The sequence below is a fragment of the Tetrahymena thermophila genome, assembly GCF_000189635.1.
Source record: "Tetrahymena thermophila SB210 genomic scaffold scf_8254582, whole genome shotgun sequence".
Classification (NCBI taxonomy): domain Eukaryota; phylum Ciliophora; class Oligohymenophorea; order Hymenostomatida; family Tetrahymenidae; genus Tetrahymena; species Tetrahymena thermophila.
In genome coordinates this window covers 331,253-354,708 of record NW_002476353.1, presented here as the reverse complement: position 1 = coordinate 354,708, position 23,456 = coordinate 331,253, and the positions used below count along the sequence as shown (strand labels likewise).

Here is a 23,456-nt window from a genome sequence, read left to right as displayed (position 1 = left end):
TAAGAGTTGTTATCTTTATTACAAATTATTGAAAAACAAATGTATAAAGATTCCATCTATTTTAATTAATTTTTGTTTCTTTGTAATTTGTTGATTTTTAATTAATTATTCTGATTTTTTAAAATCAACTCACTTTGCTTTTATAAAAAAATTTGTTATTGAAAAAAGATTTGAGATAAAACACTTTTTGAGGAGATTTTATAAATAATATTGTTTATCAATTAAAATTTATTGAATTTTTTTACATAAATGTGAGTCTTTCTTTCAAATATATAGTTGAATATTATCAAACTACAAGTCAAAATTTATTGCATCTATTCTATTTTTGTTAATAATTTGTATGAAAGTAATACTTTGTTTCTTTATGAATCAATTTTTTTCTGATCGTATTTTTAATTATTTAATTAGATGAACACTCATTTTATTTAATTAAATTATAATTAAAAATTATTAACTTAATAAATATTTTGACGAATAGTAAATTATAAGGATAAAATAATTTAATTTTTTAGAAACTTAGTTACCAAAATAAATAAATTTACATGATTGAGTTTTTTTTATTGAAAATAAAAGCAAATCAATTAACTTTTTTAATAATTAATATGATTCTTTATTGTTTATTCTTTATTTTTAAGTAAAAGATGTGTTACAGAATATACAAAATTGTTCTAGCATATTACACTTCTAATTTAAGAATATGTTTTTTTTAAGGAGGAAATAAAAAATGCTCAATTTTAAGCTTACTTCCCATCTCGCTTCGTAGCCTTATCTATGAATTATGGTATAATATCAATTAAGATTTATTTATTTTTATACAAAGAATTTTTTACAGTAAATATTTTATATTAAACACTTTTGAAGATGCATTATAAATACTATGATATTTATCAATTAAAATTGATAATATTTTTTTCAGAAAATTGGTAGTTTATTTTGAAATTATGATTTAAGTATTAGTCAAAATTCATAGTATTAATAATATTTTTCTTAATTATTTGTTTTCAAATTTTTTATCTAAAAGAGTTAATTTTTTTCTGATCATGCCTTATTTAATTTTATAAGAAAATATATTGATCCTTTTTATTTAATTAAAAAAAAATATTAAATAACTAGACTTTTTTTTTTCTAAAATAAAATACTTTTAAATATTTTTTATTTTATAAAAATAAATAAATCTAATGACATAGTTTATTTTTTTACTTAAAAAAATGGACAATTTATATATATTAAGATAGCTGTTTAGAAATAAAATAAACCTGATCATCTATTTTATTACTTTTGTATTTTATAATAAAGATTAATCAATCTTTGCGGATTTAATAAACTTAATTTATACAATAGTAAGATTTTTATTGAAAGAAAAATATGAATTAGAATAATTTATTTTAGAGTACTAACTATTTTAAGTTAGATAAAACATTTTTTATGAGAATGCTTGAATTAGAGAAGCTTTTTCATGAGAAAGAAATTAATATATAATAAATAGGTGAATTAGTTGGTATGTATGCCAGATGCGTTGAGTATTATGATTCCATCAAGGATGATTCTAAATTTTATTACATAGATAAAATTCAGTATGTTCTTAGCAGAAAAGAATCCTTAGAAAAAATATTTAAAGAAAACGGTTTTCTTTAATAGGAAGAACAAAAAACTGTTCAAAAAACAGAAAATAAATAACCAAAAGATAATATGCTAGTGTCTGATTTTATAGTTGATTTTAATTTCGGAGATCAAAAAGGAGATGGTAAGCTTTATTACAAATTATTTACTAATCTTAATGTCTTTATTTTAATTAAATAAAAGATAGAGAATTTAGAATTAATAATATTAGATGCAGTATAGCAGGTAGATAGCTTCCGAGAGAAAGTGTAACTCGTCGTAAGCTGTAGGGTGAATATAAAATGAATGTAGATTTTTATGAGCACAAGGGGGAATAAGAATATTAAGTGAGGCATATAGTTGAAGAGACTGAATAAAAATTTGGCTAATACGATGAGATTATCAAGAAAGACTTAAATGATTAAGATGAATTATTGATGCAAAGAATTGCTAAAAAAAAAGCTAAGTTAAACCAGAACAAGAAGAAATAAGTTAAAAAAGCAAATAGCTTTGATGAAATAGACATTACATAAAATGGATAAAATAACACAGAAATTAACTTAGGAGACTAAACTAATATGACAAATAATATAGAAAACAATACTTAAACAACTATTAAGCTAAGTAAAAATTTAGAAGAAAAGAATGCGTTGTATCCAAATGATAAGAAAATGACCAAATAGGAATAAATAAACGAATTGAAAGAGACATTTGACTTATCTTACAGTAAGCTTTTTACATCAATCAACCAAAAAAACAATAGACTATCAGTAGGATTGAAATAATAATAGAAAATAGAAGATACTTAAAATGTATTTCACAAAGATGAAATATAAATGAAATTGGCCTCAAGCTAAATAGTAGAAAATAGTTAAGAAGATTAATTAAGAGATAGCTCAGCTGCATTCTACAATAAGTAGAACACAGAGGACCATTTAGAAAGTATTTTTTCTGCTCATGGAGGAAGGATAACCATAAGAGGAGAAAATCCTTTTGAAGAAAGTGATGACGACGAATGAGTATCTATCTGTATTTCTTTCTTTCTTTCTAACTCAATAAAATATAAGATATTAAATATGAAATTTATTTTAACAAATTTGTTAAAATTTAATCCAGGCATAAAAAAATGAATGATCTAACAGACTATTTTACACTATCAAGAATATTAATCCATATAATTAAAAAAAGCAATAACAAAAATAATACATTTATTATCTTATTTATAGTTTAATTTTAATTTTAAAAATATTTACATTTGTTATACTTTTAATGTATTCATCTATATTTAGTGTTTGTACTTCAAATGAATAGTTGTTTGTTTTTAAGTCAAATATTATATAGGCTCTTATGAATAAAACTACTTTAGATGATGTTCTATTAGTTTAATTCACATACACTTATAATATGATTTTTTTAGTTTATGGATTGATATTTGTTTTAATTTAAAATAATGATGGAAGGGTTATTTTATTAAATATATTTATTTGTTTTAATTAAAATCTCAATAAATTATTTAGATATTTTTTATGTAATTTGTTGTAATTAACTAAAAACATTTTTTGATAGCTAAAATTAATAGAATAAATTTAAGTTTCAAATTATTTATAATCTGAGAATACAATACAACAAAGTTCAGCACAATAATAGAAAGATATATTTAATTATACTTGAATTATTGTTTTATAAAAGAAAAATAGCATTTCTTAAATTAATTGTAACATTAAATGAATGACGCTTATTAAATCATTTAATTTTTAACTTTAGCAACAAAAAGTAAATTTCATCACTTTTAATTTATTTATTTTTTTAAAAAAGAAAGAATTTTATCGTAGTAACAAGTAATAAAATTTTATAAACAGGTAGTTTATAGTCAGTCTAATATAATTTTAGAATTTATAATTCTTTCTAGTACAAAAAATCTAACTTAAATATAAATTTATTCAATGTAAGCTCCTACATTTATTTTTTGAAAGTTTCAATGATAATTTCATTACTCAAAAAAATTGGAAAACTATTAACACTAATCACATCTCGAATTGTTTCTAGTTTAATTGTATTTTACTAATTGGATTCTGAAAAAATATAATTATACTTACATTAATTAAAGTACTATTGAAGTAATTTCAATCAAGAAACTATTAGATATTACAAACTATTAAATAATTAATATATTGAAGCTGAATAGATATTTTAGCAAAGAAAGAAAAATATGAATTTGCCAAAATTATAGGGAATTCTTTTAGTCCTACTTTTATGTGGGAGCTTGAGCGCAGCTCACATTATCAATCTAAATACTACATAGTGGTACTTCAAAGAATATACCAACTAAGTTACACTGTATAGCTCATTTATGAAAGCTAATATCCCATCAACTGTGCATTTAGATTTATTGGATAATAAGATTGTACCTGATCCTTATTTCAGAGATAATCTCCTCCAATTCTATTCACTAGAAGAAAAAGACTGGGTCTATAAAACAAATTTCGATGGAAAATCTATCCTATAAGAATATATAAAGAACAATTTCACAGAGATTTAGCTTATTTTTGAAGGTTTAGATACTCACGCTGATGTTTATTTAAACGGAAACTTGATCCTTAAAGCAAACAATATGTTTAGAAGATGGGTTATTCATGATTTACAAGAGAAAGTACAAAAAGGTGATAATAGCCTAGAAATAATCTTTTGGAGTGCAGTAAATCATGATTTAGAAAAAGAAAAATAGAATGAAATTCACTTACCTTATAATTACACTTACTCCAGAAAGGCTGCTTATTAATATGGTACTTATTCAAACACTCCTAAAAATAGAATATTTTATGAATATTTTTTTATATATAAAATAGGATGGGATTGGGGCCCAAGATTAGTTACATGTGGTATATGGAAAGATGCATACTTTAGATTTGTTAATAAAGGTATTTATTTAAATAATTTTAATATTATTTTATTCATGCAAATAAAATCCAGATAATAAATTGATAACATAAAAATGCTATTTTATCTTAAAAAATAAAATAATTCAAATGTCTTTTTAATTAATTGAAACATTATTTTTTGTTTTAAATATTGTTTTTTAATGAATAAATACAGCTGAAATTTTAAGTACTCATATCAGAACATTAAAGTTAGATAATGTAGACATTTCTACAGGTAAAGCTGATGCCATTTTAAAGGTTGATGTTGAAATTTCTGCTTAAGTATAATCTGAGTTTGAATCAGTACTTTCTATTTACAGAGATAATCATTTAGTTCATGAAGATTAATACCCTATTAGAGGAGGTAACTAAACCATTTCTACTTATTTGAGTATGTAAAATGCAAATCTTTGGTGGTGTTAAGGAATGGGAAAACCTCATTTATATCATTACACTGTAATTCTTAGAGAAAAATCAGAGCACAAGTCAGAACTTTAACAATAAGAAGAGGAATATAGCACTCTTCATCATAATCATCATCACCATAAGCATTCAAAAGGATAAATTCTATCCTAACAAACACTAAGAACTGGTATAAGATAGATTAAGGTAGACTAAAGACATGATAAGCATGGTAATGGAACATCATTCGCATTCTATTTAAATGGATACTACTTATTTGCTAAGGGCGGTAACTACATTCCTCCTGATATGTTTATGCCAAGAGCTTTAAAAAATCCTCAAGTATATCATAAGACTATCTAAGATGCTGTAAAGGCTAATCATAACATGATTAGATTATGGGGTGGAGGGTATAAAAATATATTATAAAGTAAATCTTAATATAAAATATTTAAAAATTAATTAGTCAGTTTGAATATGATATCTTTTATGATTTATGCGATGAAAATGGATTGCTTATATGGCACGATCTTATGTTTGCTTGTGCTATGTATCCAGCAGATAAAGATATATTATTTAACATCGAACAAGAAATGATCGAAAATGTAAAGAGATTAAGAAATCAGTAATTAACTATTTTATTAATATATTAACAAATTTTTTTAATTTATTTTTCAATTCAATCAGCCCTTCTATAGGTGTATGGAATGGTAATAATGAAGTTAAAATTGGATGGGATCTTTGGGTAATTTTTTTTAATATTTAAAAAACTATAAATTTGTTTTATATTCTATTATAGGGCTGGTAAGATAACATGACTGAAGTCTAAAAAGAGATAGTCTGGGGCTGGTATTTGGATATTTTTAATGTAACTCTGAGAAATGTTCTTGATTAAGAAGATCCAGATGTTTACTATTGGCCAACATCTCCTTCTTCAGAAGTTAATTTCGTGTATCAAGTCAACACTGGAGATATTCATTTTTGGAGTAAACAAACATAATCTTTTTATTTAGTTTTTAAATAATTTAATTTAATTTTTATTCAAGATGTATGGGCTTCAGGAGCTCCAATTGAAGAGTATGATGATTTTGTTGGTAGATTTAATAGTGAGTATGGTATGCAAGGAATACTTGCTTATGAATCAATTAAGAAATTCACAATTGAAGAAGATCGTACATAAGTGAATACAACAGTAATGGAGATACACGAAAGACATGTTAAAGGATATCCATTAATTTCTCAATATCTTTAACAATACTTTTTAGTAATTTAATGATATTGATTTGTTATATTAACATATTGATATTATTTTATAGGAACCTACAGACTACAAAGATTACATTTATGTAAGTCAAGTTAACTAAGCTTATGCAATTCAAACAGCTATCTTAGCTCTTAGAAGAAATAAACCTTACAACAGTGGTTCTCTTTATTGGTAATATAATAATGACTTGTCTCGCACAGTAAATAATAATCATAATTAATATTAATTATAGGTAAATAAATGACGTATGGCCTGTTGTTTCTTGGGCTTCAGTTGATTTCTATGGAAATTGGAAAGCTTTGCATTTCAGATAACAACATCTTTATCAAGTAAATATTTTTATCTTTTTTAAAATTTGATTAAATTTTTATTTTGATAATAGAACGTAATTGTAGCTGTTGAAAAGAATGGAACAAATTATAATTAAGGAATCAGCAACTCAACATCTAGTCAATATTTATACAATGTTAGAATTGTTAACGATTTACATAAAAAAGTTAAGGGTTAGCTCACTGTTAATTTGATAAATTAGTTTGGTTCAATAATTTCACATTTATTCGAAGATGAAGTTACTGTTCGTCCAAATAGCAATCACATATTCTTACAAGTAGATTTAAATAGATATTAATAATAATTAAATTCAACAGCTTTGTACCTTAACTTCCAATACAAAGATTAAACATGGGAATATGTGCACTATTTTGTCATTCCATAGAAATTTGAATTCTCAGAAGTCTAAAGTGTAGATATTAAAAGTATTGGCAAAGATGGCATTTAAGTTTAGGCAGATACTTTAGTCAGAGATTTCTATGTCTATTGCAGTGATGATACTGAAATTAAACATATTTCTAAAAACTATTTTGATTTAGTACCATTTTAGAAATATCACTTAAAATTCCCTCACAACGGAGGATGCAAGCAATATTCATACAAGACATTGAATAATATAATGCTTCAAAAAGAAACTAATTCTACTACTTCTCATATTTAACCTCTCAACAATTTTTAGAAGAGCGAATAATGAGATCCATTGACCTATTAAAATATTTTTTTATTAAATTTCTTTAAATTGCAATCAATATTATATTTATATAGTTTATAATATTAAATAAATTACATAAGTTTTTATATTTTATTATCAATAATTTAATAAAAATAAATTAATTATTTTAATAATTATAACATAAGCAATATAATTAATCTTTTGATAAATAAATAAATATATCTATATTTGTATTTGGTTGAATGAAAATATGTATCTTTGAGTGAATATTCGATTTGATTACAACAATTAAATAAAGAAAGATATTTATTTTTTTAATTAATAAATTAATTATTTAATGAATAATGATAGAGTGTGAGTGCACATTCGATTGAATATTCATTCTGTTTCGTTATTCAATATTTACAAAGGAATATTCAAAAAATTTCAAAAGAAATAACACTGAAAATGAATGAAGATTTAATCATAGCTTATTTAGCTAATTATTATGATGATAAAATATGCTCGCTTATATATTAATTAATAAAGTAAGGAAGACAAATTGAAGATAGAAGCACATGCAGACACTACATATAAATAATGAAAATCTAACAAAAATAAAATAAAATAAAAATAATATGGAAGATAAGATGGGTTTTTTGTAGGGGAGATATTTTGTTTTGTTTGAATAAAAATAAAAAAGTAATGGTAGCACAATAAAAAGAATAAGGCCATGAGTTTTTGCTTGTTTTTTTGTTTGCATTCATTATCTTTTGAAAGCAAAATAAATGCAATGACTGAAAATCTCCTTCTAATAGAATGAAGAGGAAGAAAGGGAAATAAATTAATAAGGAAAGAGAAGGGAAAAAATAAAAACAAAAGGAAAAATAAACCCTAAATTAAAGAAAGAAAATAAATTAAGAAAAAAAGAAAAAATATTTGTAAAAGAATGATTCACTGTTTAAGAAACATTCGTACCGTCTCAGCCCTCCAAAGCAAGATTTCTTACAATCTTGGTGGTGGTAATAAAAGAAAGAAAACCTCAGGTGACTTGGATAATTATGATGTCCTTTTTGTAGGAGCTAATCTTGGTGGTATCTGCAGGTAATTAATTAATTAATAAAGAAATAGTATAGCAACATAGTAGTCAACATTAAATCATTGATCCTCTATTAAAATGCAAATGCATAAATTCTTACAAGCATTAAGATAAATAAACCCTATACTCAAATAAGGGATAACAATACAATAAAAGTAAGTTTAGTGAGTCACTTTAAAGTACATATCAAGTTTAGGATGTTAACAATGCAGTGAATAAATTAAAAAAGGGAATGAAATCAATCTTCTTATTTCACAAATTAAGTATTTATAAAATGCATTCATTTATTTACAAAATCAATTTGTAAAATTCAATAAACAAAATAAAAAACAAACTAAAAACTAAACTAGGTGAAGGCTGATTATTTAAAAATATGCGAGCAATCGGTTAAAATAATTTTAAGAGTTAAATTATGATGAAAAATGAAAGTGATTTATATAATCAAACCTTATGTATATCTTATTTTTTGATAAGATACGCTACTTTAGAGAAAGCAAAGAGAATTTCTTCAAAAGAATAACTAAAAACTTTCGAAAATCAAAAATAAAAAAATTAATTTTAGGGTGAAATAAAATCAACAATAAATAATAAACAATAAATTGATATGATGCATGTAGAATAAATTATGAATTTGCATTTATTAAGTTAGCGGGTTGATGAGTTAAAGCTCTATGACAATGTTTTAGATCTCTTTTTTCTTGTTATTTTTTATATTTTCATTTATTCATTCATTACTTATTAATCTAATAGTAATCACTTCGACAAGGACACTCACGGTAAATACAAATGTTTCGTCTCTTTCGATCAACCTATAAATCAAATCTACTCTGTTCGTATTCCTTATGAATAATAAAGAGTCAGAAAGAGTGAATACATACATTTCTCCAAAAAATCTATCAATCAGTAAGCTTTTTTTTTCTCATTTTTATACAGAATATATATTATAAGCCAAGCACATAAGCATTATAGCATCCTTAATAAAGTATAAATATTGTTAAAGTGGTCACTTTTACATATAAGCTGAAATTTAGATTTAATATTTACAAAAAATAAAATAAAATCAATAGCAAAAATGTTTAGATATAAAAAAAGATAAATTATTTGATTAGTAAAAGCATATCAAAATTTATTTAAAATCTCATATTTTAAAAAAAAAAGATTCACTCCTAGTGAAATGTTAGCAGTTAAGGAAATTTTACCTGAATAAAACGCTGTCGTTTTGAGCAGTGGTAGAAGAATCGGATACAACTAATTAGTTCTTGCCACTGGTCTTAAGCACGATTTCTCATAAATTAAAGGTTTTTATGAAGCTCTTGAACACCCTGAACATCCCGTTTACGCTAACAGAGATCCCGAAACATGGAGATCTGCTTAACACAAATATTCTAGTACCTTAATTATTGTTTTAATATTTAGTTTTATAAAAATTTTAATTGTCTTATTTAGAGTATATTTCTAACTTCAAGAGTGGTGATGGTTACTTCTGCATTCCTGAATACCCCTATGCTGGTGAAGTTGAATGCTTCAACTTCTTCGTTTCTGACGAAGTATGGAAATGGGCTCAACACCATGGTGCTCTCTCTCCTAAGCGTAATAATTAATTGAAAGAATGAATTATATATACATAATAAAATTAACCATTTAAAAAAAAGACACTTTCACTATTGTTAATGCTAACGAAAAGTTTGTTCACTATTGTGACTCTGCTGATGCTTTCATTAAGGAAAGACTTGAAAAGAGAGGTATCAGAGTTGAATACAACACTAAGCTTCTCGGTATTGAATTAATTTAAATAAGTAAAAATCAAATATTAAATATTATTTTAAATTATTTAACAGAAGTTCACCAAGATGGCTAAAAGGCTACCTTCATTAACACCAAGACTGGTGAAAAATCTGTTAGAGATTACAATAATTTATATTCTATCGTCCCCTCCAAGAGACAAGAATTCTTAGATAAGGCTGGTTTGACCAACGGTAACGGTTTGTTAAACGTTGATCACTAGACCTTGTAACACAAAAAATATAAAAATATCTTCGGTTTAGGTGATGCTGCTGATTTACCTACCACCAAGACTTTCTGGGCTGGCTGGTACTAAATCGCTGTTGTCAGAAACAACGTCAAGAGAAACCTTTAAGGTTAAACCTTGAATGCCCATTATGATGGTTTCTCTAAGGTTCCTCTTTTCACTGGTCACCAAACCCTTACTTACGTTGCTCACTCTTACGGTGGTGTTGGTAACTGGTAACATCTCAAGCACAACAACGGAGTAATTTATAAATTTTATTTTTTATATATTTCATCATATGAATGTTAATTCAAACTTACAGGGTATTCTTGCTTGGATGAGATATCGTTCTTGGGCTAAGGGTATGGCCAAGAAATTCTAAGATTTCTACAATGGTGCTAGATTAGGTCCTCCCTACCACAAAGTTTTAAAGAGTTTCCCCGAACTTCCTGGAAGGTAATATTGATTAATTGACTATTATATAAACAGCATTAAAATTAATTTTATAAATTAGTCCCGAATCATAATAAAGCTCCGGTATTTCAAAGTACTTCCCTACTAAGACCGAAAATAAAGCTGCTCATTGAACGTTTAAATAAAAAATTTATTAAAAATTTAAATAACTTAAAAATCTATTTAGAGCATACTCCGAATAGTAGAATAAAGAATGCGAGTTTCTATTTATTTGTGAATATTACTTGAGTATACTTATGAAAAATTTCTTCTTATAAAATTAAAATTTAAATCTTATTTATGTTCATTCTAATTAACTAAAAAATTATGGTAAGACTAGCTGACTAAATCACCCTCACACACAATAACTATCTAACTATCTATCTGTCTATCTATTATTATTTTTCAAATATTTTAACTCAAAATAGGAATTTGTTAAAAATTTCTAAAATAATAATGTTATTGCAAAGCAAATAAATAAATAAGTAAATAAGTAAGTAAGTAAGCCTATAAGTTAGTATTCTAAATAAATTTAAATATGTATTCTTGCTTTTAATTTTCAAATTAATTATCAAATACTAATTTAAAAACGTTTATCTAAAATGATATTTTCCTTTTTATTTTAATGTTGATAACTTATTTTTTATATTTATTCAATAGCTCATTAATTTTATTTAAATTATAATTTTTTAAAATTGATTAGCGATAATTTAAATAAGAATACAAACAATCAAAGTTAATATTTTAGTAATTGATAAAATATATTCACTTAAAAATAATATTTTTTTAATAAAATTTAATAATTAATTAAAGAAAGAAAAAAAGAACGAATGAATTTTAGAATTCAAAATATCATTAGAGGAGTAAATTTTAAAAATTATAGAAACTTAAGGATGATTTAAAAATTAAATAAATTTATTTATATTTAGTAGACTGATAAATACTTCCTTAATCAGCAAACAGCTTAAATATATTAGGATAGTAATCAAATTATATGAGTTTAGTCAATAAAATCCTTAAATTTAATAAAATGTTCAATATCTTATTTAGATAATTAACAAAATAGCTTTCATCTAGAAAATAATTATTCTTTTTTTACTTAATAGATCAAATTTAATTTAGCTGTTGTTCATTTTAAAAGAAAATAACCCAAATAAACTATTTCAATATTAATTTAAAATATTTTTATAATTAATTATTAAAAGAATAGAACAATTTTTTATTTTTGAATTATTAACTAAAAAGATGATTAATGAAAAATACTTTAAATTATAAAAGTTGATTGAAGTGTTTATGTAACAGCAAGAAAAATAAGAGAAATTTTAGTTTTATTTATAATTAATTAATTTTATTATTAAATTAACAACTAAGAAATATTTTTCAAAAATCTACTCATAAATTTAACTCATTATTATTTTCATTGAGATTAAAGCTGAGTTCATTTTATCCTCCTTCATTTAGATAATTTACATTATTTTCTTACTCTCTTTTATATTTTAAAATTATTAAGAAAATAGGAAAAATCTATAATAAAAAATCATTTTTTTTACTCATCAAAATGTTGTTCTCCTTATTTAAAAACTCCGAATGTTATCCTTTTTTCTGAAATTATCTTTGAAGATTATGTCTACTCTGAGGAGGTTAGTAGCTTTATTAAAAATTGAATGCTTAGAATGTAAGTTATAAATTAATTTACTTGTTTTTAATTTTTTAGTAACCTGTTTTACTTTTTATTTGGAAGAAGCTAAAGATTATTTTTTTCTAAAATTTTTTATAGGTAGTAATTTTATATGCTTGATGCTGTTAAACTGTTAGAGTTTTAAAACCATGAAGATTAGAATTAATCTTCATTTTTTTCATCTATTTAAGATTATACAACAGATGTAGAAATATTATCAAGCTCTTTTTCTTCTTAAACTTAAAATATTCTTACTCTTTTTTATATTTTTAATTAAAAAATTTAAACATAAATTATTCAATTGTGTAAATAGATTACTTGGAATGGAGCCCATCCTATAACTACTAATCAATATTTTCTTATGATTTCTAAAAGTTTTCCAGATTTCCAAAGGAGGGCAGTTACTTTTTATTTGATGATTTATTTTATTACAACTATATTTATGATTAATCTAAACCATATGTACTTAAGTTAGGGCCTTCGTTTTAATCAGAATTTATTTTTTTTGGATTTTCATCAATTTTAGAATTTTCAACTTTAGAAATATCAAATTATTATAAACTTTTTTGCATTTAATCTTTTTAATTTAATTTTTAATTGATCATATTAGCATTTTTTAACTAGTTTATCTCCTTAAATTTGGTTTCCCAAGTACTTTTTGTTTATTCTTCAATACTTTTTAGTTTAATAAATTTTTTTGATGCTGAAACCTTTTTAATTTCTGATTGGTTTTCTGAGGTATTATATGTTAACTATTTTTATTTTAAAATTTAATTTACTTTTATTAATCTAAGATTGAAAACATATATTTTTAAAATTACCCCTTTGGTTTCATAATTCTATGTTTGTATTGATTGAACTGTTTTTTGATCTTGATTACTAATGTTAGAAGTTTCTTGTTTATTTTATGTATCATTTATCTTCTTTTTCTCTTCTTCATAGACTGAAGATTTCTAATTTTGTTTATTCTACTTTTATTAAAGGTACTCAAATGTTGTTATTTTCTTATACTTAGTTAACCATATATGAAAAATCAATTGATTTCCAGTAAATATAGCAATCACTACTGATAATAAAAGATTTATTATATCTGCTATAAATACAAAATTTTATACAGACCAACCTGCATTTTGAGTTAACATATATGTCACATTCAAAGTTGTCCATTAAATTTCCATTAGAAAGTAAGAAACTGTGAAATTTATAAAATAATTATAGTTTCTTCTACCTATACAATTATTTATCCATACACAATGGTGATCAAATACCTCAGTACATCTATTGCATTAACTACAGTGCTTGGATTTTTCTTAAGCATAGCCCTAGCAAACCACACACCAGATCATACCTTTTCCTTTGCTTTTTAAAATTTAAAATGTAAATAAAACCATGTTATTTATTTCTACTAATTAATCATTTTTAAAATAATTAAAAGTAAATTTACTGCATATTTCCTTTAAGAACTGATGGGTCTGTAGGATTGTTTATTGTTACTTTATATCCATATAACCCCCAAGCAAAGTGATTTAAAATTATTACTGCTAGCCAAATTACTTATACCTTAAAGTATTTAAATATAATTTGAGTTTAATATTCGCATTTTATTTATTTATTTATTAATAATTAGTTAATACTTGTATAAATTACTAAGAGAAAAATATAAACTTCAAATTAAAGACACTCTGAAATATGAAAAAGGTAACAGTAGCAATTTAATGTTTGCTGAAAGGAGGTTGGAAACCATGCTTTCTTACCTTTTTCGTATTTATTTATTTTTTTATCTCTATAATAGTATTTTGTTGATTAGTCTCTTACATTTGTATAAAATTTTTAAGCAAATTAATTAAAGGAATTTTAGCTGATTTAATAATTAATGTTCAAATTAAAAGTTAATTAATAAATTAAAAAATAAGGACACAATTTGATTGATTGATATTTAAGTAAGCTTCTCTTAACATACAAACATCTTTTTGAATTCATCATTAAAAAAAATGAGCTAGTTATTTTCATAATTTAATTTATGTAAAATATTTTAATAATTTAGAAAAATTTTTTAAATTATTATTTTCATTTAAAATAGAATTTTTTGCTTAAATTCTTGGTTAAATTGATTAAACAAAATATTTTTTCAATTTGAATTTATTAGATTGAAATGTAAAATAAACTTTTATGCTTTCTTTGTCTTAGCTTGAATGTATCAGTTAAATATTTGTAATTTAATTTTTGATTATGTAGAAAAATTTGATTAAAATTTGTTCTCATTAAAACAATCTTCAAAAATAAATAGGTACATAAATAAAATTGTTCATAGTAAAATCAATCATTTGAAATATTTTATCAAGAAAAAAAATGGGTAACGAGTGCTCATCTTAATGCAATTGTACTTAATCAAGAGAAAGACAAATAGAATATTAACTTGTAAAATATATTATAGATTTTGTGTAAAATGTAATTTATTTTTGATGATTTAGAATTAAGATGATATTATGGGAAAAGCTTAACAATTATCATTAAGAGATTCAAAGGATAGTATAGATCTCTAGTTCTACGATTAAAATAATAACATTAAAATATAAAACAATTTACATCCCATAGACTTATAGAATTAAGAGTATGGATATTTTGAAAATGTAAATAAATATTATTAATTATGATTGGTTTATAATAGTATTTTTTAACAAACAGCATAATAATATCCAACATAATAGCATTCTTTAAGATACATTAGTTCAATAAAATACTGTTTAGAATACTTAAATTAGTCCGATTAAATAGAGTATGAAAAATTTAAATAATCTTAGCATGAGTTAGCAAAATCTTAATACGGGTTTCAATAATACTTTCAATAATCTCTCGAATAACATTTAATTTACAAACCAAACTTTTTCATAGAGCAATGGATAGTCCAGAAAATTAGGTATTATTGAATGAAAAACTTTTAAATTCTTTGATTCTTAATATTTAATTTTAATTTTATTAACATAAGTAAAAGAAAAAAGACCACCTGTTCAGTTAAATAACGGAGCTATTTACACTGGAGAATGGGTAGGAAATAAAAAAGAAGGATAAGGAATATAAAAATGGTATTTTTTTTCTAATTCAATAAGATTGTAATAGTTCATATATAAATAAGGCCTGATGGAGCTGAATATAATGGATCATGGAAAAATGGAAAAGCAAATGGAGAAGGTAAATTTATTCATGCTGATGGTGATATATTTGAAGGTAAATAAATCTATATTTATATCAAATAAATCTTTACATTATAATTTATTATAAATAGGAACTTGGGTAGATGATAAAGCTAATGGATATGGAGTATTCACAAGAATTAATGGATCAAAATACTGGTAAGCTATTTTTAATACTGTCATTTTATGTAAATAATTTTACAAATAAGTGGCTATTGGAAAGACGATATGTAAAATGGACATGGAGTTGAAGAATGGTAATTAAATTTTGACAATTCAGATATCATTTTATCACTATTATTTAAATTTAAGGTCTGATGGTAGCAAGTATTAGGGTTATTATAAGGATGGAAAGAAACATGGTCAAGGAACTTACATTTGGGCTGATGGTAGTTCTTATGATGGATTTTGGAGAGAAAATTTCTTAGATGGTTATGTAAATATATTAACTCATTTATTCATTAAAGAAAGATGTTTTTTTTTTTGAAAAGGGTGTTTACAAGTGGCCAGATGGGAGAAGATATGAAGGTAGAGTTGTTATTAGTAATATCTTTTGAAAATTAAATATTTTAATAAAATAGGATATTGGCAAAGTAATAATATGCACGGAAAAGGAAAGTATAGCTGGAAAGATGGGAGATTTTACGAAGGAGAGTATTATGAGGATAAAAAACATGGGTTTGGTATTTATAGATGGGCAGGTAATTAGTTTGATTTATTATTAGTATAAAGAGCTCATAAATTTATTTCTTTAAGATGGAAAAACATATGAAGGAGAATGGATGTATGGAAAATAACACGGAAAGGGGAAATATATTTATACAACAGGTGAAGAGAGGTGGTGCCTTTATGAAAATGGTAAAAGATTAAGATGGTTAACTGATGAAGAAGTATATTTGCTATCAAAATATCCTCTAAATTACAATAGCAAAAATAGTTAAAATAATTAAGAGCATATAAATGATTTTAATCCTTAAAATTCACTTCACCAATTACCAATTAACTAACAAATTTTTTGAGTATTAAAACAAAATTAATAGAAATATTTAATTTTATTCAATCTGTATATAAAATGGTTTAATAAATTATTCCTTCTTTCTATAATAATCTAATTATATATAAATAATATTACTATATACTAATCAAATCATTCGTATCACTCACTGTATTAATTATTCTTTCAAAATAAATTCCTAAATTTTCTAATTTAATTCTACACCTTTAAATTATTTTCTTTCTTATTGTTTAAAAAATTAATTTAATATTGGTTTAAATTATTCCTTGTTTCATTTATAATTAATTTAATTAAATAAATATTACTATACTGCAATTTTTCTAATTTAAGATAATTCTTGAAATTAAGATACTCGAAAATGGCAAAATAGGTGTGAGACAAAATTTTAAAAAAATAAGAGTTCATTTTTTCTCCTAAATTTGAAGAAATAAGGTATATTAACAAAATCCTTAGTATCAATCATCATTTGAATTATTTTTCAAATACTTTCGAAACTTTTTAAATTTATTTCAATTATTAGATAAAAAATTTAATCATACATAATTTCACTCACAAATTTAAGTATTTATCTGATAAGTAATATTTAAATAAATTGTTTAAATCAATTTACACTTAAATAAATTTTGCTATATAACTAATTCAATATGCAGCTTATTTAATTATCATGTTATATAATAGAAAAAAAGAATAAACCAAAGCAATGTTTAGAGACTGTTTAATAGAATAAAACTAATTAAGGGTAAGTAAATAAAAAAACTAAAATTAGAATAGCACTTTGATAGCAAGTATTTTTAGCAGCAGGAGAAGCTAATATTAATGAAATATGACTATAATTTATTTTTTTTGAAATATATATTATTTTCTATTATTTTAGATAGTTAATAAATTAATTAACAAATTTTTCAAAGACCAAATGAAATACTAATAATAAATTAATTGAAGGTTTTACAAAAATTTAAAATATTTACAAAAAGATAAAATAAATATTTTTATTTTAATAAACAATGACAATTTTATAAATCCTTCAAAAATTATCAATTATTTTTAGGATATTATGATTTAATTAACCAATCATCAATCAATCGCCTTTATTTGAAGAAAACAAGAAACAGAAAGTATTAAGAATGAATTCAACTTTATCATTTTAATTATAGTCGCTGAATGCAATAAATATATGAGCACTTTAATCTGGATTACACACTATTTTCATTAAATAATCTTAAGGATTTCTTTCGTTTGAGTATTGATCAAGTGAAAATTGGAGACCCATCTTTTGTTTAAATATGAATTTAAAAATTTAGAAATAAATTTGGAATTAAAATTAGATACCTTAAATTTAGATGTTCCTTGAATGTGATCAAATTCACTCTCAGGATTTAAATCTACTAATTTTTCTAAGTACATTTTAAAATCTTGATGAGTTTTAGCAAATTTAGGATTGCATTCAGGAATGTAAATGTATTTAATATATTTTCTTTCTTTAAATTGTCTTTTGAAAAGATCTTTGTTGATATCCTTATATTAGAACATTTTGTTAACTGTATTTGGTAATCCTAGATACAAAGGAGAAACACCGCTTTTATTAAAACGAATTATTAAAAACTATTTAATATCAATCTTAAATTTACCTATAATTGATACTAATAAAGCAAGGATTAAATGGCATATATGAATAGGCTATTAATAATTCTTATTTTTTTTATTGTTTTGGTTCAATTTCAGCAATTATTTCAGGACTTACATGGACTTAATAATCTTTTAATAATTTAAAATCCTTAAAAATGCATTTTATGTATTGAAAATAACTTACTTTTTTATTCATCTAAAACTGTTACTTTTAAGTTTTTTAAAGATCTTGATCCTTTATTTGAATAGTACAACTAAACTCTAAAATAATTTCCTCCCTTTTTTTATATTAATAAAAATATGATTTAAAATAAGTCTTAAAATTTTGTTAATCTTTTTTACATTCTGCTGCTGATGATTTGTAACAACACCTATTTAAACTTGTGAATCTTCATAAATAGGGTATTTAGTTTTTAGACATGAAGCTTTGAATCTATTTAACTTAGCCACATATTGTAAGATTAAACTAAACAGATTCTTATCAAATTTAACTTCTTCCCCTTCTTTAACTTCTGAGAAATTCAAAGGTTTACTTTTGTTGGTATTTTTACTAACTAATTGCTAATCTTATGGGAGGTTATTCTTAGTTGAAAGAGGATTCAGTATTTCCTTGATTATAGTATTATTTATTTATTTCGAATCAATTTAATTTAGATAGAATTAATTTACCTTAACAGATTCATTATAAGATTGAGTAGACTAATTATTTTTCTGTATACTTTCAATTTCTTCTCTTTTATCATTAAATATAATCGAAGGTATTTAAGAAACATCTTTCATATCACCTATTCCATCAAATATCCTTTTTGGAGATGTATGGTTGTTCTACCCATTACCACTACTTGGGATCCTCTACCCCTATTAGGATGGTGGTGTGTTAAATTCTCTCTTAATATTTAATTTTTGTACTTATTAATCGCTTCCATTAAATTAAGAGACAATATTATCCATGCCTCCTTTATAGCTTTATTATTAAGGAGATTCAAATGTTCTTCTAATAATATTTGGGGGTAATTATTATGAAAAAATAGGTTAATGCTATTTAAAGTGGTTATTTCCTGACTGATTTACTTAAGAATTATAAAGGGAACCGCTATTTTATTTAAAACGTTATTAATTTTATTAGTCTAATTACAATCCATTATTGTTAAAAGTATTTTATGGTGCATTTTGTTAAATTTAAGGATTTTATTGTCTTAATCCCATCAAACTAGATTGATACCCTTAAATATTTAAGCTATCTACTGATTAACGAAGTACTTATTCGTCTACTCCTCCTAAATATAAATAAAATGTATATAATTTTTAAGTCATCTTTAACTGTTTTTAAAGTTAAATAAAAATTACTTGGCCTAAACTCTTAGAAAATCTTTGGAGATTAATATCTCTTAGATGGTTATCCTCCTGCAGGAACGCTTTAATAATTATCTATTCTTCCCCTAGCCTAAGAATTTGGTGACTATATAGGAAAATTAGATGAAGGTGGCATGGACGCTTAATTGTGAATTAAAGAACCATGATTTGAAGATCCTCCCTGTTAACTCAAACGAGATTTCAAATCCTCATTCTATTTTATCAAGGCTTAGTATTAGGGATGTGATTCAATATTTCCATCTGGGAACGACATCTAATTTTCTGATCTTTGAGTGTTTCTTTGGTGATAAAGTAACTCTTAGTAGTCATGCTATAATTTGCTTATTTAACTTTTAAGTTATTCATTTTCCAAATTATTAGAAAGTGAGGAGCCCTATGATTTCAGTTTATTATTTTCATCTTGAATCGAAGCAAGTGACTCTTGTAATTATTTTATTATTTCGTTTTACTCCTAAATCCTTCTTGTATTCTCATCGTTTTATTATTTTAATTCGACTAGCTAGATAAAATTATAAAAACAAAAATCAGATTAAAATATCATTTTGAATAATTAAGTAAGTTACATATTAGTTCTTATCTGCCTATGATAGCATTTTAACATTGCTTTAAAGTTCAACTATTTTCGATTGAAGGTTAACATTTTCTTGTTTTACTTCTTTTAACTTTTCATTTTAGCTAAAAACTGGTTTCTTTTTTTCTGGACCTTATGATTTAGTTTACTCCGTTCTGTCCATATTCGAAATAGACTGATTGAAGCCAACTTTTTGTAATTTTAGTTAATTAATCAAAACATTATTTGTAAAATTAAATTTTTTGTTTACTTTTTGAAGAAGCATATGGTTGAATGTACTTTTCAAGATTTTCGTTGATTGTTTTTGTGAATTTAGATTAAGAATTTGACTTAACAATCATTGACTGATAGTGCTTATTTCTGTAAGATTCGTTAGTAAAACTCTTAAAACTTTTTTCTTAATACTCACTTTAATATCCTATCCTGCTTTAGTCATTAAATTTCTAATCTAACTTCATTTGCTAATTCTGTTATTCAACCTCACTTTAGCTATTAAAATTATCTGCTTTATTATTATTGTTATTATTCTTAAATTCCTGCTGTTATGCAACTGCACGGTTAGGATCATAAAACTCCTCTTCCTAAAAATAATTTTTGGAGTTTTTAGGTTTGTCTTAATTTTACATAAAATTATTCTCATTTTCGAGTTAATCAGATTCAAAATTTTATTTTTATTTTTATTATTCTTTAATTTTATTTAAATCTGATAATTTCATGGATTTTTCTTATTATTATTATGGTTACTTATTTTAGATTTATGACAATGCTTAATGTTGGCTTTTCTGTTATTAGTCTTTCATAAGTTATTAAGCTATTTCGTATTCTCTCATTTATTACTCTATCATTTATTATTCATTTTATTACTATTCTCTTAACAATTATTCCTACTATTACTACTCCCTTAACTTTTATTCTTTTTATTATTGTTCTCTTAGTTGCTGTTCTTTTTATTGCTGCTCTTTTAATAATTATTCTTTTTATTATTTTTCTCTTAATTGCTACTCCTTGATTTATTGATCTTTAATTTATTGTTCTCTTTGTTGTTATTCCTTTAGCTACTATTGTTCTAATAGCTTTTATTGCTCAATCTAAGATTTTTGGTTTTGCTGCTCTATATTCTTTTATGATAACTAAGTTTGATTTTTATTTTGTTAGAATTGCTGCTAAAAGTTGTCATCATTATCTTCTTCATCTTCATTTAAGTTATATAAATTTTGTTAAATAGGTGGTTTTTGTTAAGGAAGTTAAGAATTTCTAATCATATTATCCTATGGTGTAGGGGTATTATCAAATTATTTATTTGAACCAGGATTTGTTCTACTCTCATTTTAATAATTTTTACTTCCATATTTAGAAAAAAATCTTTAAGGATCAAATAAACCATTTTTATATTTTTCAATATCTTATTCTAATTCAATGAAATAGCTTTGATACTCAAAAACTTTTTCCATCATCTATTCAAGTTAGAGGTCTTAGTTTTGATTTGTAATGCAAACCTGCAAATCTTGTTCAAGACTCTCAATATTTTCTTTAATCTACTTTTCAAGTATTGTCAATTCTTATTTTAATATTTTATAACTATCTTTATTCTTACAAAATAAATAATTTACCATTCTTAAGTTAATTTTCGTTTTATCTATTTTAATCTACACAGCTTTAAAGTTTTTTTTGAAAGCTTTGGTACTTCGCTAAATTCTCATTTAATTAGTTATTACTTTTTCCATTGTTGCCTTAATTTTTTTACTCTTCAGATCTAATTTATTCTCCATGCTATTTTTTTTATTTAAAAAAATTAATTCTCATTATATGATTTTATAATAATACATATTATCCAGCTATATTCTAATTATCGTAGTAGTCTTCAAATTATTCGTTGTCATAAAATTCAAATCTTGTGGGGAAGGGAACATTTTTCTACTTTAACTGTTAATAATTGTCCTTTTTTTATAAAAATTATAATTAAAGAAATCTATAATAAAATTAATGTTATTTGTAGATATCTATTTTTAAGTAGAAAATTAAATAAATTCATTTCTAAATTTTATATAAATTTAAAGATGATAAATTCTTTACTCTAAAAACTTGATTTGATTAAATTTATCTCCCCCAAACTGAAACGCTTTCAAGAAGTATTTAAAAAAACTTTCTTGCAGCTACTCTGTCTCTGTCGTTTTCTATATTAATTTCATTATTATAATTTAATTTAATAATTTAAAAAGCTAGTTCTCTCAATCTTTATTCATAAATTTTACATATTGAATCTCCAAAGTATTCTGATAATTTTGAGTCTATATTGCTATTAGCAAGTTTCTAAAGGATGATATTATAAGATGGGATAATTTCAATTGCACATAAATTTTCAAATCTGTTTTAATCTAAAATCATCAGATCTTTTACAAGCTTTAATAATAAAATAAATTATAACAAAGGCTTAACATTTTTTATAAGTGCAGTGCTAAATAATTACTCTTGCTGATAAATAGTATCTTATTGGAATTTTCTTACGAGTAAATAACGAATTAATTGTCTTAAAAATTCTACTCGCTAATTTTTATGCACTAGCCCTTTAATTTTTATATTTAATATGTTTATTGATATAAAAATTTTATGTTAAAAAAGATGCAAAAATACTCATCAGAAGAAAAATGAGAGACAAATAAGCCAATTTGATCTTCATAATCATTTTCGCTTTATAATAACTGCTTAAACTAGTCGTCAACTGACATTGAAATATATTTGCTTGGCTATTTAAAATATCGATTTATTAATTGAGTTGCTTACCAAACTAATAACTTAAATAAAATAATAATGATTTTTATTATTAATATAAAATTTTCAATTATTTATTATTTTTGAATTTAGATTTCTTTTTGATTAGCATTCAACCAAACATGAATAAAGAATTTAAGAATATAAAATAAACGTACTAATTATCTAATAAATAATAACTGATTTCCTATTAGAAAATGTTAATCAATCAAAAATAAAAATGAATTAATATTTAAGATAGATTTAAAAGATATTTTCATCATTTTTCAATCAAATCATGTTATTTATTTAGTTTTCAGTTTTTCAATTTATGAAATCATTTCCCAAAACTGTTTTTTAAATTATCATTTATTAAAAATCTAAGTCTTTTTTTTTCAAATTATTATGTTTAATAATATTACTTTTTAATTGGAATATTTTGCTTGACTGTATAAAATAATTAAAGCTAAAGGCCTGTTTAAAGAAATGAGTTAATAACTATTTAAAATAAAAAAACTTTCAAATCTA

At 23.3% G+C, this 23,456-nt stretch overlaps 6 protein-coding genes across 6 annotated transcripts; 4 read left to right on the top strand and 2 right to left on the bottom strand. All coding sequences in view use genetic code 6, as the record gives it.

The window, feature by feature from the left end:
- Positions 1–1,365: 1,365 nt before the first annotated feature.
- TTHERM_00137970 (hypothetical protein) lies at positions 1,366–2,618 on the top strand (the record flags this gene model as incomplete). The annotated part of the gene is made up of 2 exons (XM_001019779.2): positions 1,366–1,744; positions 1,804–2,618. The coding sequence occupies 2 exons, from the start codon at positions 1,366–1,368 to the stop codon at positions 2,616–2,618; spliced, it is 1,194 nt and encodes a 397-aa protein (XP_001019779.2).
- A 1,190-nt stretch (positions 2,619–3,808) lies between these two features.
- Positions 3,809–7,207, top strand: TTHERM_00137980 (glycosyl hydrolase family 2 immunoglobulin-like beta-sandwich domain protein; the record flags this gene model as incomplete). The annotated part of the gene is made up of 10 exons (XM_001019780.3): positions 3,809–4,382; positions 4,446–4,517; positions 4,693–5,329; positions 5,386–5,544; positions 5,607–5,664; positions 5,719–5,905; positions 5,966–6,183; positions 6,236–6,354; positions 6,416–6,512; positions 6,566–7,207. 10 exons carry the CDS (start codon positions 3,809–3,811, stop codon positions 7,205–7,207), a joined length of 2,763 nt encoding a protein of 920 aa, XP_001019780.2.
- A 907-nt stretch (positions 7,208–8,114) lies between these two features.
- TTHERM_00137990 (oxidoreductase, putative) lies at positions 8,115–10,859 on the top strand (the record flags this gene model as incomplete). Its single annotated transcript, XM_001019781.3, has 8 exons — positions 8,115–8,269; positions 9,015–9,167; positions 9,423–9,652; positions 9,711–9,854; positions 9,917–10,039; positions 10,103–10,533; positions 10,595–10,728; positions 10,787–10,859. 8 exons carry the CDS (start codon positions 8,115–8,117, stop codon positions 10,857–10,859), a joined length of 1,443 nt encoding a protein of 480 aa, XP_001019781.3.
- Positions 10,860–12,117: 1,258 nt separating this feature from the next.
- On the bottom strand, positions 12,118–14,220 carry TTHERM_00138000 (DHHC zinc finger protein; the record flags this gene model as incomplete). The annotated part of the gene is made up of 7 exons (XM_001019782.2): positions 12,118–12,211; positions 12,276–12,373; positions 12,422–12,659; positions 12,722–13,155; positions 13,225–13,762; positions 13,848–13,963; positions 14,038–14,220. 7 exons carry the CDS (start codon positions 14,218–14,220, stop codon positions 12,118–12,120), a joined length of 1,701 nt encoding a protein of 566 aa, XP_001019782.2.
- Positions 14,221–14,752: 532 nt separating this feature from the next.
- Positions 14,753–16,613, top strand: TTHERM_00138010 (MORN motif protein; the record flags this gene model as incomplete). The annotated part of the gene is made up of 11 exons (XM_001019783.2): positions 14,753–14,821; positions 14,875–15,033; positions 15,089–15,320; positions 15,390–15,486; positions 15,537–15,628; positions 15,687–15,753; positions 15,804–15,851; positions 15,907–16,030; positions 16,086–16,122; positions 16,176–16,295; positions 16,351–16,613. The coding sequence occupies 11 exons, from the start codon at positions 14,753–14,755 to the stop codon at positions 16,611–16,613; spliced, it is 1,308 nt and encodes a 435-aa protein (XP_001019783.2).
- Positions 16,614–17,687: 1,074 nt separating this feature from the next.
- TTHERM_00138020 (transmembrane protein, putative) lies at positions 17,688–23,209 on the bottom strand (the record flags this gene model as incomplete). Its single annotated transcript, XM_001019784.2, has 15 exons — positions 17,688–17,879; positions 17,939–18,185; positions 18,238–18,364; positions 18,420–18,513; positions 18,578–18,844; positions 18,905–19,512; positions 19,583–20,108; positions 20,173–20,369; positions 20,431–21,738; positions 21,791–21,950; positions 22,005–22,118; positions 22,254–22,354; positions 22,433–22,580; positions 22,648–22,744; positions 22,812–23,209. 15 exons carry the CDS (start codon positions 23,207–23,209, stop codon positions 17,688–17,690), a joined length of 4,584 nt encoding a protein of 1,527 aa, XP_001019784.2.
- Positions 23,210–23,456: the final 247 nt, after the last annotated feature.